This window comes from Merops nubicus, unplaced genomic scaffold, assembly GCF_000691845.1.
Source record: "Merops nubicus isolate BGI_N331 unplaced genomic scaffold, ASM69184v1 scaffold21626, whole genome shotgun sequence".
In the NCBI taxonomy this organism is placed as follows: Eukaryota; Metazoa; Chordata; class Aves; order Coraciiformes; family Meropidae; genus Merops; species Merops nubicus.
In genome coordinates, this window is record NW_008617214.1 from 1,469 (window position 1) to 15,696 (window position 14,228).

General features: G+C 40.3%; 1 protein-coding gene across 1 annotated transcript; it reads left to right on the forward strand.

The window, feature by feature from the left end:
• Window positions 1-1,052: 1,052 nt before the first annotated feature.
• LOC103775616 (tubulin polyglutamylase TTLL5-like) lies at window positions 1,053-11,522 on the forward strand (the record flags this gene model as incomplete). Its single annotated transcript, XM_008943083.1, has 7 exons — window positions 1,053-1,173; window positions 2,809-2,955; window positions 5,249-5,346; window positions 8,193-8,326; window positions 8,926-9,039; window positions 9,708-9,845; window positions 11,332-11,522. Coding segments are annotated over 7 exons (943 nt in total), but the record flags the coding sequence as incomplete, so codon positions are not given.
• Window positions 11,523-14,228: the final 2,706 nt, after the last annotated feature.

Genomic DNA, 14,228 nt, shown 5'->3' on the forward strand with positions numbered 1-14,228 from the left:
GCTGGGTAGTACCAGAAGGTTCCTAATTATTAGAACAGTAAGTTGTGGAATAATATTCCAGGAAAGTAGTGGATTGAAAACTCTATTTTTTAAAAAATAAAGCTATCAGTTTTCATCTTAAACAGTATTAGAACATTGCCTGTGATAGGAGGGGAATTTGTCACTGACACTAAAGCCCATCTGCTTCTACATACTTATGAAAACAAAAGGAGAAATTATGCTTGGCAATTCAAGGGACAGCTTGTAGTGACTATGAGGAAGAGTGGGAGAGCAGAATGTTGGGGAAGAGGGTTTAGGCCAAGATGACAATGAACAGAATTAGGCAATACTTTCAGCAGTTTCTCACAGCAGATGCATATGCTGAAGTGACTACCATTGTAAGGGAATGAGAAGTGATGTGTCCCTCCCAGTCCTCTCCTCAGTTCATACTTGCAGCTTCCCAACATGTTCAGCCAGCTGCACAGCAGATTTTGCTGATGTTCTTTCATTCTTCAGCAGTGCCTTGCTCAATGAAATTTGGCTTGTGTCCTTGGGCCAGCAGGGGAAGAGAGCTCACTTTCACAGATTTCATTCTCTCATTTCCAAGGGGAATTGCAGGGCCTTTGTTATAACTCTGGCACCAGTACCAAGCCCTTTATTTATTTTATGGTCTGTTGTTGTGGTGCTCAAAATGCCTGTGAAGACAGAAGCCCAGGAGAGCCTTGAATTTGATTTAAAAATACACAGTTCTGCTGATGTTCATGTTACTGGCTTTTGGAGGAGAGTTGCTACAGCTGTGAAAAGGCAAGGAGAGAATTCCATTTCTAGATATTATCTTAGAACTTGGAGAGTGCTGTTGTTTGTGTCTTCTGCAATACCTACCCCATCTTGGTGAACTGAAGGTCTTGGTGAAAATATTGGTGGGGTGAAGGGGTCTTCCTTCCCTTAAGATTCAGTATTTGTGCACCTAGAAGTCCTTGCAGACTGTACTTTGGTCCATAAGCTGTGCCTGACTGCTGTAATTGTTCCCACTACTACTCTGAAGATAGCTGACTGGTTCTTTTGGTCCACAGCAAAGTTCAAGCTCGTAGGGCTTTCTCTGCCTATCTACAGCACGTTCAGTTGCGACTGATGAAAGAGGCTGGTGACCAGATTCAGAATCCTGCCTGGGCTGCCAAAGAGGATGAGCAAATGGTAAGAAGCTTTGTGTTGGCCAGACTTGAGAAGCAAAGCTGAAATCTGCCTTGAGTGTTTTGAGATCGTTTCTCATCCTTGCAAGAACTGAAGTCCAACTGAGATTATAATTGTCTTTGTCCAGCTGCCAGTGCTCTATTTTTATCATACAGACAAGGTAGCACTGTTGACTGACATTTGAGCAGTGATAGAGTAGATGGCTCTTAATGACTGGAGCATGGTTGACAGTCAGGCTGCTCAGGTCTTTTACTGGTTCTCCTTCAGTGATCTCTGAGCTTACGTGCTTTTGAATTTTTCTCTTTTAAGATTCTCTACTTGGCAATATCCAGTTTCTGCTCCATTTAAACAGAGCATGTATCTACTCAAATAGAACAGATATCTTGCTAAGCTTTTTGTACTGTTTTACTTTTTGCAGGCATCTGTGCTTAGGAATCTTATTTGAGTTCTAGAGGGAGGAAAAAAGTGAAAGCCACTAAGGACAGGAGGCTACTTTCTAGCATAGCTGTTGTTTTTTTTAAAAAACGTGATAAATTTTTTTGGTAGCATTTTAAAGCCCTATATTTTGATGTATGTACATTTTAAAGACTGCAGCAAGGCCAGGTCCCCTCACAAACCTTCGTAAAAGAGCTTTGTACAGTAGGCTCTTGAGCTTTCTTCAAATCCAAATGTATTCTTGCTGAAGAGGTGTTGCAGGGAAACAGCCAGTGGAGTTCAGAGATAGAATTGTGTGTCAAGAGTAATCGGTCAACTCACTGGAAAATGTTGCCCCAGCTCTTTCCAAGTGGAAATTAAAACTGGCTTTTTGAGAGTCATTTTGTCTGCTGTACTGTGAAAAATAATGTTTAAAATAACAGCTCAAAGCAGTCTGAAGTAATGGCAGTGAGAGGCGAGCTGTGAAATCTAATAGTTTGGCTGTGAGGCTGCTCATTTATACATTAGCAGAGCTCCTGACCAAAAGCAAATCCAGAGGAGAGACAAAGGGTTCAAAACACCCACTGGATGCTTCTTGCCTTAGGATCTGCCTTGCCATGTGTTTCTCCCACCAGAGGTCAGAGGGACATGGTGGGGTATTGGAATTACATGGCTGTAGATGTAGTTATCTGTTCCTGTGGAGAGGCTGTGGCAATGGTATACATAGATGAAAAGTGATGAAATGGGGCTACGTCACTGTAGTGGAGATATCTCACCAAGGTTCCCTTCTGTGTGGTAGCACTGAGAGGATTTTGTGTCAGTACACTTCATCACAGGCCTTCTCTAACATAATGTAGGCTGTTTTTTGGAAACCTTCTCCTGAGGTTTTGGACTTCACAGGTTGTTCTGTGCTGTTGCTGCTTTTTGCTGCTTTTTTGTTCTTGTTTTCTTTAACTGCCATGCTTTTCACACAAACACTTCTCACGTGTTCCCAATTCACACCCACCTGAGGCAAGGCACACCGTTGCTCCTTTCTCCTCACCTTGGATTTGGGCTATATTAAAAATGCATGCTGCAGAATACTTTTGCCTGCCAGTTGTAAGCTCATTTTCTTAGGACAGTGTGTTTAGTTCTTGCCAGCGGTTAACGGTTGTAGTACCTCTGTTCTCTTCTCCCCACATTTTGCAGCTGGCCCATTGTTAACTCCATCCTTCTTGCTTGCAGGAGCTTGTGGTGCGCTTCCTGAAGCGAGCTGCCAGCAATCTTCAGCAGTCCTTGAGGATGCTGCTTCCCAGCCGTTGTTTAGGACTGAGTGATCGTCGTCGTATCCTGGCTCACCAGCTGGGCGAATTCATAATCTCTTACAACAAGGTGACTAATGATTTCTTGATTCTTCTTTTGGTAGCTTTTTAGTTTCTGTTCTCTTTTTCTGAAGTATCTCCTGCTGTCTGCTGTCCTAGTCAAGATAGCATGCTGTTCTGAAGGCTCTGTTCTGCAGTTTACACGGTGTGTTTGCAAGTTGCACATCCAGTAATGGTAGTTTCTGTTCAAACTGTCAGACAGACAACAGTATTACTGCATTATACATGTAGTCTAGTAATTACGTGCATAAAAGTGAAAAGAAGTGTTCAAGTGGAATTTAACTGGCAGTTTGCTTTTTCTTTGGCTTACCTTTAATTCTAGTGCTTTGAAACCTCTTCCCCTTTATCCCCTATTTTTATGATGCTTCTTTAGAGTTTGGGGTGGTCTTTTTTTTTTTAATACAGAACAGTATGAAATATGTATTTAACTGTTTGGTATACCAAGGGTCTGCTACCTATCTGTAGTATGGCACTCTGCATGCTCAGTGTTAACGAGAAATAGGTCCTAATTTAAATAAGCTTCACCTCTTTAGGTGTAGAAACTGCTGTTCTTAGCATAGTGGCTTCATGATAATCCTTGTTTTGCAAAAACACCTTCCCCTTTCCTTTGCCCCCTTAGCCATTTCTTCAGTGTTAGAACAAGGGTAGGTTAAATTTTGCTTTTGGAGGCTGCTGTGCACACAGGCCTCCAAGCTCCTACTTGTTAGCAGAGGATGTTCACTTACATTACCTCATCAGAACTGACATTTGGTAACTTGATCTGTCAAAGCAAGGTTGGTATTGAGCCAAATCTGTTCCAGGGATTGCACTGCATGCCTATTGCTCACTGAATTACCATGCATGGAGTAACCACAAAACACTTGGGTAGCTCTGTGGTAAGTGAAGAATGCAGCTGCTTTGGATATAATTTCCAATCAAATTGTATTTAAACATCAGAATTTTTTGCTAACTTTTGACCAAATTCACAGAACCAAGCTGCGTGACTGGTAATAAATCAGTGCATAAGCCTGTTTTCTTAGCTAAAACAAGTGAGACCAGATCATTTGAGAGTTCAGGACATAGATGTTTAAGCCATTGATATACTGTTAGGCTTTGAGCTATTTTGATGTCTGATTCCAACATATATAGACTTCTTTTGCTGACTTGAGGAGTCCTACTAGCCATTATGTATCTTTTGTAATGACACAGGAGAAAAAAATACTACCTCCAGCAAACGAAGTAAAAAAGATCATGTGTTGTCCAGACTTTTATTTAAGTAGTGATGAGTAGAGGCATATCCCAGAGTAGCTTTTTTCCCCCCCTCTCCTGAATTATATTTCAAAAGATGCATCTGACCTTTTTGTCCTGGGAGTGCTGAAAGTACCTGCAGAATGCAATGAAGTGGAGGTCAAGTCTGGCCAGATAAAGCTTGCGTGCTGGTATTTGTATTTCAGAAAGAAACATTTTTTGTAATTGAAAAAATAAAACCAAAACAACTTCAGGCCTATCGATACCACCTCCAGTATTGACAAGTCCTACTAGTTTAAAATAGAAATATGATTTATATCAGAGAGCTTGCTCCCGTTCTCACACACACAGACTTACCATCTTTTGTTCTAGTATATCTTACTGTATAAACACATTTGCCACAGGCTGTACTGTTTTGCTTTCTTTGCTTTTGCTAAGGCAGTACATTTTCTGTATTTAGAGAAGCTCTCAGCAATTTGCTGCATGACAAATTAAATCAAGAGAACTCCTGCTTTACGGTAGGAAATGTTGATACATGAGCAGGCCTCCTTGACTGAATTTCTTTAGCATAATTTTGTATTTTTGTCCTCCTTCCTGAATATATCCTTTTGGGACAGATGCTCAAATAAAGCTATTTCTAGGAACTTTGTATCTGTCACAGGAACAGCAAAAGTAGAAAGGGGACCTAATGTCTGTAAATAATGATTCTTAATTTTTTTTTTTTTCCTCCTTCTTGATATTGCCTTATGTGCCAGCAAAGACTATATTTGAAAGAGTAGCACACATTTGTAAAGACTTGATCTTTTCTCAGCAAATCAATTCTAATAAGTCATGTCAGGTGGAAGAATAAGGAGTCTAGTGTACACTTAGCATGCTGTCTCTGGGGTTCTCTAGACGTTCTGTTGCACATAATGAAATACTTATAATTTGGCTCTTTGAGGTTCGTGGTTTTTTTTTGTTTTTTTTTTTTTTCTTTAGATCCCGTGGAATTGGTTTTTATATTCTCTGAGCTGTAGCTATGCCATGGAACATAAAGTAATTAAACAGATATCCTTACTGGTACTGCTTATTAACAGGAAACAGAGCGGATGGTTCAGAAGCGATCAAAAAAGAAACAGGAAGAGGAGGAGGGAGTGAATCCTGAAGGTTTTCAGAACTTTATTACCAGAGCAAGGTAGGAATGGATTTTATCCTCTTTAACAAAAGGAGCTCCCAGCCCTGAAGGTGATGGGATTGTTCTAAAGATTGTCTGATTGATCTAAAGACCTCGATATCCTTACTGACTGTAGCACCTGTTCCTGCTCTTGCTGTGGGACAGAGAACTTGTCTTTTTTCTCCCTTCCAGCAACCAAACACTTGTAACATCAGCAACTGGTGCATAGAGAAGGACATACAATAAATTCTTTGACCATTAAGTAGATTCCCAAAGGACAAAACAGTGACTGCCCTGGTCTGTGTAAATTTCTAACTGCTGCTGGTGAGCTAATGGTCTCCTTTCCTGTGATGCTGGAGCAAATACAGTAGTACTTTGGAAGGAGAATGAAAGTAGAGCTGCTGCTCAGATGGCCTTGAGCTGCTGTGGTTGAATAGTTGTGATTCTGCCTCTCAGGTTTCTGCTCTCAGAAACAAATGTCATGCTTGCTGCCTCTTTTTAGGAACTCTCCAGGTCTGGGCTTTGAGAGGAGGAAGGAAGGAAGTTGGACTCCCTTGTTTTGATCTTAGGCTCTTATTTGGCTTGCTAAGGCTGTTCAGTGCAAGCAGCTACTTTCACAATGAAAACCCAGCATTTTCTATTTGATAATGTGCTGAACTTTATCTGCCTTAAACTTACAAGAGTCTGGTATGAAAAGTATTTTGCAAATGAGTAAATACTCCTTTTGGCTTATAGCATTGTATGAAAAACAATGGTATTTTAGCTATCTGACTATGGAGAGGCCTGGAATTCAGTAAAGTGGAATTACATCCTCAAAGTCCCCGATTCCTGAGAATAAAACCAGATTTCTTCTGACTCCTTTGTTTGACCTTTTTCATGATCAATTACAAAACTGTTCGTTCTTTTTTCTCTATTTGGATAGCACTCTTAGTGACTGATTACAAGTGGGTGGTAGCTGAGGCTTCTTAACTGAGTTCAGGAGGCTTCCCAGTATCTCTTGGTGCTACATTGTTATGAAAGCAATTAATTTTACATTTTTCTAATATATTTGATGTAGTCTTTGTCACAATATATTTACAGACTCTAGGGAAAAACTCACTGCTTTTCAAGTAGAGTTCTATGAAACGATGATACTCAAGATGACTGACTACTCTGTGTTGTAGTATCTACTCCTGTCACTAGCAATGCAGATTACATGGGCCCATGGCACATCCTTGGTTCTCTGACGTCTCTGGCCACCAAAATGACTGTTGCCTTCTAGGGCAGGTTATTTTGCTGCTTGTCAGAAATGCTAGGAGATGCCTATTCTATTCTGCATACTCTTCTTCCATGTTAGTGGCTACCATGCCATCATGGCCTGATGCAGAGTCTGGGCTGGGGTTGGAGATTTTGCCCAGATCATCTGCCTGAGTGGTAAGGAACAGCAAAAGCCAGTTTGCCAGCGATCAGACAATTTCTAGCGGTGCTCTTTCTGCTTCTTATGAAGCATCACCTATATTTGAAAAATCTTGTATCTAATGCTACTTTGCACTGTGCTTGAAGCTTAAATCAGTGAGCTAGTAATTTGGAGCCAAGCAAAGGGGGATAGACTTCTGCTTTGAGTGTTTGTTCTACAGTACAGTGAATGCAACACTGGAGAAAAAATGGTAATAATTGGGGTTGTCTTGTGGGCTCTAACTTGGCTGTCACATGGATGGCATTGTGTTTGGTTATACACATGCTACTACCATTGCTTCTAAATATCCTCAGAGCAATGTAAAAGTATATGCTTATGCTGCTAAATTAACTTAAGCCCAAATCACCTTTCTACTGCCAACTTTTCCTTCTTACATTTCCTCTTCACCTCTGTTCTCATTGTTCTGGGAGGAAAGGTAAACTTCGCAGCATGCTCTGAAGGTCCAAACTCCAGTGGGATCACCTTTAGATGTTGCTTTTGCCAAAGCTCAGGCTACCTAAGATTAATACAAGTGTGATATGTAGGAGACATTTTTAAGGTTTATAACTGTGCAAAGTATTATTCCTGTGTTACTTTTTTTTTTTGTGGCGTCACTGGTGTTACTTGCTTTTGGTGTTTGCTCTGCCATATACACACTCACTAACGCTGAGGAAACACTACAAAGCAAAAGGAAAGCATGTCAGATATCAAAAAAGTTATAATTACAGCTTGCACAAGCTCTAATATGAATGGCCGAGTAACTGATACTTGTTTGGGACCCATAGATGCTTAGGGCATCTGGGGGAGTTAAACTTTCTTCTTGTAAAGCAAACAAGAAACGTATGCAAGTTTTGTGAGATTCATGGAAATACTGACTGTTCTGTTTGGCCTGCAGTTCTGGCTAATTAACGAGCTCTTGCCTCCTCTTTCCTCTCCTCCCTCAGCTGCTGAATTGAAACTGCTAACAATGACAATGAAACAGAGGCTGAACTGAGTTGTCTCATGAACAAGATAGCTGCTTGTTCTAGATATTTCTAGAGATTGTTCTAGATAGTTCTAGAGAGCACCTGAGGAAGATTCAGAAATTTAGCTGTGAACTGAATTTTTCCTGTTGAGCTGATATCACCAAAAATGTTTGGAGTTTTCACTTGCTCTTTACTTATCCTGGGAAAGCTCCTGAATGCCTTGAATTTTCTACTGCGTAACAAAATGGCATGTCAGTGGGAATCTTGGTTTAAACCAAGGCATGTTCCTTTCCTTTCCTTCTGCTTGTACCCTGCAGAACTGAGCAAGTCATTAGGCTGTCTGGCCCTACCCTTTTTCCCCCCATTCCACTCTTCAGTCTCCTTTACGTTTCTCATTGTTGACTGTTATGTGAGTGCAGAAAATCTTAGAATCCTCCCTTATATCTATTCTTCTCTCTTTATTGTAGTGAAAGTGACTTGGAAGAAGTGCTGACATTTTACACGCACAAAAACAAATCAGCAAGTGTCTTCTTAGGAACAAACTCCACAAGCACAAAACCCAGCAGCACCAGTAACCAGTCAGAGAAACAGTCTCAAGGGGGTGAGTTTTGCAGGCCATTCTGAGATGATGTTGCCCAGCCAAATCCAGTTTAACTTCAGTCTGTGGAAAGAGAACAACCCCTCTGAATGTTATTCAGGTTTCTTGAGGTTGCATATCTTTTTTTTTTTTTTTTTTTAACTGCCTCATATATAGAAGACTAAAGTAACTGCACTCCTACCTTCCTTGTCTGAAGTGAAATGGGATGAATCTGGACTAGCGTTTATAAGAAACTAGATATGGTGTTTCATGACTGAAATGAGAATGTGCGTTGAGACTTCAAATTAACAGAGAATCTTGAAATCAGACTAAGTAGTAAGAGAAATAAAGGCCATTGTGCAGCTAACAATAAGCATACCCATTGGAGGGCAGTGCCTGTATAGTTGAGCTTAGTTAGGTGTCCATGGAAGGAAGTGCAGTGTCAGCCATACATGCCAGTACTACATGCTACTGTACCATGACAGTGCAATTATGATCAATAGTCGTCTACAGTAAATATTAGCAAGGAAGTCCATTGTAACAAGGTTTAAATTCTGCAGTCCTGTTCTAATGATATCACAGTTTGTATCATTCTGCTTCCTGACTCATTGATTTTGTTGTAGAGCGTCCTGAGGTGGCGAAAAAGATAAAAGGTGATCAGCCCAAAAATTCAGTTGCAGATCTGCCTGCTGAAGGGGCATTAAAAGGCTATAAACCCAAAGAAGTTAAATCAACCTGTAAGTGAACTTGCTTAAATTGTCATCAAGGAAAAAAAAAAAAGTGTATACTTTTTAAAATATTGTTTTAAACAAAAGTTGGAACATTTGGGTTAAAATTGAGGAGCTCAAATGCCTAATTTTGGGGAAGATTCTGCAGATTTTTTTTTTTTAAACCCAAGAAAAAATACAGTAAAGTGAGATGTAAGAAAGAGTTAGCTGTTCTTCTGTGGGGTAAGATCTAGATATGACATGCTCTGAAAGCGTGTATTCATCATGTATAGCCTCTTCTTGTCTTTGCTGGTAGATGAGGTCATTTTAGTTTCAGTGTGTCTGAAGAGATGTAGTTGGTGTGCTGTTATCTGAAGGACCTGAAAAGCAGCTTTTTCTCATGTAGTGTGCTCATTATCTTTGTATAGTTCCAGAAGGATCTACCTTCTTAAACGCCGAAGTGAAATTACCTCGATGCTGCCCTCCTAGTACTTCTTCCTCTGTTTCTGGTGCCACATTCCAGAGAAGTACTGGTTCCTGGATACCAACTCAGCCTTCAGCCTCTGAAAACTCACAGGTGCCTGGTCACCAGTCGTTGCTGGCTCCTCCAGTTGGTCCCAGGCTGATTCAGTCCCCATCCCTGCTACCCTCCTCACAGAGCATAGCTCCTGACAGCTCTTCTGTTTTCACAAACCCAGTGTCCAGCGAGGCTTCTAGCCTTGTGGGGCTACGTCGGTGTCGTTCTGGTAGCTACACTATCGGCCCACTCTCATCTCTTCAGAGAGCTGCTCAGATCTACAGTCAAAGATTGTCCCGACCATCCTCTGCAAAAGTAGGTGAGTGTTCTAGGATGCATAAAAAACCTGCTAGTTCAATATAGAGATTGTGTAGTCTCTCTTCTGGAGTAGATAGACATTTTACATTCCCAGAATTATGGGTCTTGTTGAATAGTGCTAAATTTCTGAGGAAATGGCAAAGTGCAGGAAGCAGCCTTTGTTTGCTAAGCATGCCCTGTTAATGAGCAGATGAACAGGGAATCATAAAATCATTTTGGTTGGAAAAGACCTGTAAGATCACTAAGTGCAACCATTAACCCAGCACTGCCAAGTTCATGACTAAACCATGTTCTTAAGCATGATATCTACATGTCTTTTTAAATACTTCCAGAGGTAATGACTCTCCACTGCCCTGGGCAGCCTGTTCCAGTGCTTGACAGCCCTTTCAGTGAAGACATTTTTCTAACCTAAGAAATTTCTTAGACATTTATCTAACCTAAACCTCTCCTGATGTGACTTGAAGCTGTTTCCTCTTGTACTATCACTTGTTACCTGTGAGACTGACACGCACCTTGCTACAACCTCCTTTCAGGTAGTTGTAGAGACCAATAAGGTCTCTCATCGGCCTTTAAATTTTACTTTGGCCTTTGAACTTGTTTAAAAAGAGACAGAAAATGAAGTATTGGGGTTTTTTGCTTGATTGTACTCCTGTTCTCTCACTTATCGTCAGTGTTTTTTAATGTAGTTTTGTTTAGCAGAAGTCCTGTCTTAATATGTGTGCTGTTAGTTCTGTGTTCCTCTATCACACAGATAAATCCTTTAACCAAACCTCATAATAGTTGATTACTCTAAGGCGTGTCAAGACTTCCAAAAAAAAGAAAGATTTGAATGAGTCATTACTGTATTTCATTCTCTAGGACCTTTCAAAACTGCTATATCCAAAAGTATCTTAAAAACAGGATCTAGAGATGCCTCATTTACCATGCTAGGGTAGAACATAATTGAGCAATGAAATTTCACAGTGTAAGGAATCTGAAGGTAGAAGAAACTGTAGGAATTTATGGGTGCGGACTGTAATATATTAGGAAAGTTTGGGGAACCACAGATGTATTATGAGGACCACAGCTGTTAACCTATTTAATGTTTTCAAATGATGGTTTGCTTTAGGTTGTATGTCACGATCAGCATATGCTCACTAGGCTTGCTGTGTATATACATATAGACAACCTTTCTAGCACTGAAATACATCCAGCTTTCCAGCCAAGTAGCTTATTTAAAGAGATCCATTTGTTATTAAGGAAAAACCGTAGATTTACCTTAGGAGCAAATATTCTCTGGAACTGGGTGCCATTAGATACATTATGATAAAGAGAATATGAGTTTGAAGTTGACAAAAGCTTGTATAGGTAACACCCACACAGAACAGAAGGCTTTATTCTCCCTAAAATCTGGAGAAAGTGTCATACCTGGGTTTGTATCTCTGTGATCAGCAGGCTGAGTGTCAGCAGCTGAGCGATTCTCACGTGTCCAAATGTTTGTTTGGTAGGTTTGTGCCATCGCAATCCAAGCAGGCAGCATGTGGGCTCAGACAAGATGCACAAAGATGAGGAAGATCATTCTTCTTGGAGCAAGTGTTATAGCCCCAGTGTGGCAGCACCAGGCCTGCAGCAGCTGGCAGGAAAGCAAGCAGCCTGCCAGTATTCCCTACCAAGCCACATCAGTCTCCTGACACAGCAGGTATGTAAGAAATAAAGCTAGGGTCCCTGAGACACCAGAAGTCTCTCGCAAGCTTGTCTGTCAGTACTGGGCTGGGTTGGGATGTGCTGAAAGGAGTAAATCTCATGATAGTCTACTTTTGTTGTACTGTTTCGAAGTATTTACAGGGACAAGAACATTGATATTCTGTGAGATAAGAACATCTCTGAAGTCCTTTTATAGAAAAAGCAAGATTAGGCAGAGAATTAGAAAATGTCATAAAAACCCAAATCTACACTTAGTTTTATTAACTAATAAACCCAATGTTGTGGTTTGAGGCTTGGAATGGGGTCGTGACCTTCCAGCAACTGGGAGGACCCCAGGTGGGTGTGAAACCATTGTATTCCCTCCCCTTCCCACACACACTCTGATAAGAGGCAGGGAGTGGTTTCTTATTTCACTCTTGCCTTGGAGCTCGGAGAGCTCCACTCCGTGGGACCCTGGAACCATTTCTGAGGGTTTTGTATAATTTATTTTTTGTATTATTCACCTAATCTTTGTATATACTAGTTTCCTTACCTCCCTTTCTCATTTTCTGTTCCTTGTTGAACAATATACTTCATTTTTTTTTTTTCAAAAGTCTCTCTCTCTCTCGCGGAGGGGGGAGAGGCGAGTACATAGTTCTGTTCCGTGTGGGTCCTGCCCTGAACCCCTTTTTACACGGAACCAGGACACCCAAATCTTCTCAGATTTATGTTTCCTATTTGCAGATAGGCCTTGAACTTCAAAGGATAAGTCACTAAAACAGAGCACTTTCTGGTTTATGGACTCAGAAAATGTGAGTGCTGTATATACTAGTGGTGCTGATTTTCCATCAGGCCAGACTCTGCTTAGACACCTTGATCTTGCAAAGCCTGAAGTGGCATGGGGAAAATCAGGAGAAGCTAGTTTGCTTGTCCAGTAATATTCAGAGTTGTCAGTTTGGTCTTTTAATGTAATCAGAATTCAACCTTTTAAAGCTAACTTTTGTCAATAAAACTGTTAAAAAAAAAAAAAAATTTGGTAGTGAAACATTTTCATTCAGGAAATACTGATTTGTTGAAAGATAAATATATGGTGGAAACTTCCTCTTTTGATAAAAATTAGTGTCTAAACAAATATTCGGGAAAAAAATTGAAATGCATCTATTATGCTTCAGTCTTTTCAGAAAAGAACTTTTAAAAATGAATTGATAGTTTCTCCTTAAAACTACTCATTTCCTACCTGACTCCAACTGCTGTGATTTTTTTAGGTCCATCTAAAGAACTCAAGTTGTCCTCTTGCTGTCATTTATATAGTTATTAGTTTATTTTTAGACTCATGTATTCTGACAATACCTGGTTACTGCTAGTTAAATTGTGCAGTATAGAAGGGGAAATCCAGAGAGGAATTCACAAAGCTGTATGTTAGAAGGGCTGAGTAGCTTCCTGAGCACAGCTGCATTGGGCAGCAAAGGAGCAGGGTCCAGTAGTTGTAGATGGTGGAGCCTGTAACCTGTTCAGCCACCAGTCAATTAGTGTAGGTATACTGAAGCTGAGAAGTGGCTTATGGCAGTGGTAGCTCTGGAAATGTGCTGGTTATAGTAAATGTGTCTGCATTGCTATTTCCTTCTGGGTTCTTCCAAGATATTTTCCCACAGAAGAGGCTGGAAATGTATAGGAGGAGAATGAAGGTGCTAATTTCCTTTTGTGACAAGCAAGCAATAAAGACCTCAGCTCCTAGAAGACAAGGTAGATTTTCTGAGTGACCATGATATATTTTTGTATTCAACTACACAGTGCTTGTCCAGGCTTCGCTTCCATAGTGAGGTACATGAAGCATTTCTTTTGCATGAGTTTTCACTATAGTATATACACAAGATATGTTTTCTTTCCTGGTGATGAAGTTAAACTCCTTGAAGAAAAGATAGGCAAAAGATGTTTTGTGAGACTTCTATGGCTAGATTGCATTTATTTAGGAGTTCAGAAATACAACAGTGAAGTGACAAAGTTTGTACTAAAAGGTGTGGTCAGCAGTAAAGCTGGTGTAGAGGACAGCAAGGCAACAAATGTGCTTATCTGTGAAAGGAAGTCTAGAGTTTCCAGTAAGTTAAAGCAGGGAGTCTTGCTCCACCAGCAGATATATATTAAATTGAAATAAAATGGAGTTTTAATTCACCCAGGTAAACATAATTTGGACCTCCAAAAAAAACCACAAACACCAAACCCATGTCTTGATCTATTAGAATTCTTTGAGCTGAGAAAAACAGCATCTAGTGGAACTGGTTTTTGTTGGTCAAACTTACAGAAAAGTTTTTGACAAGCTTTCTGTGGGGACTGTTAAGCAAGCCAGGTATCTGTAGGATGAGAGGCAAAGTTTTGTCATAGATTGAAAACGAAAAGCAAACAAAAGAATAACTATCCAGTTTGCTATACAGCAAGCGGGTACCTAAAGACACAGAATACAGAATGCACATGGAGTGTAAAATTAAAGATTCGAAAGGAGGAGGTTGATAATGGCTGGCATATTATAATCATCCTTTAGGTTATAAAAGCAAGTTGTTGCAAGGTAATAGAGGGCGTAGATTTGCAGTAGATTAACCAGTCCAGTGTTCATCCATGTGAACATGTGCTTGTGCAGCTTGTTTACTACGCAAGGTAACTTCTTGTTAACCTTCAGTGTAATGTGGGCTATCAGTGTCCAGATGCTCAGTTACTGTGAAGTTATGTG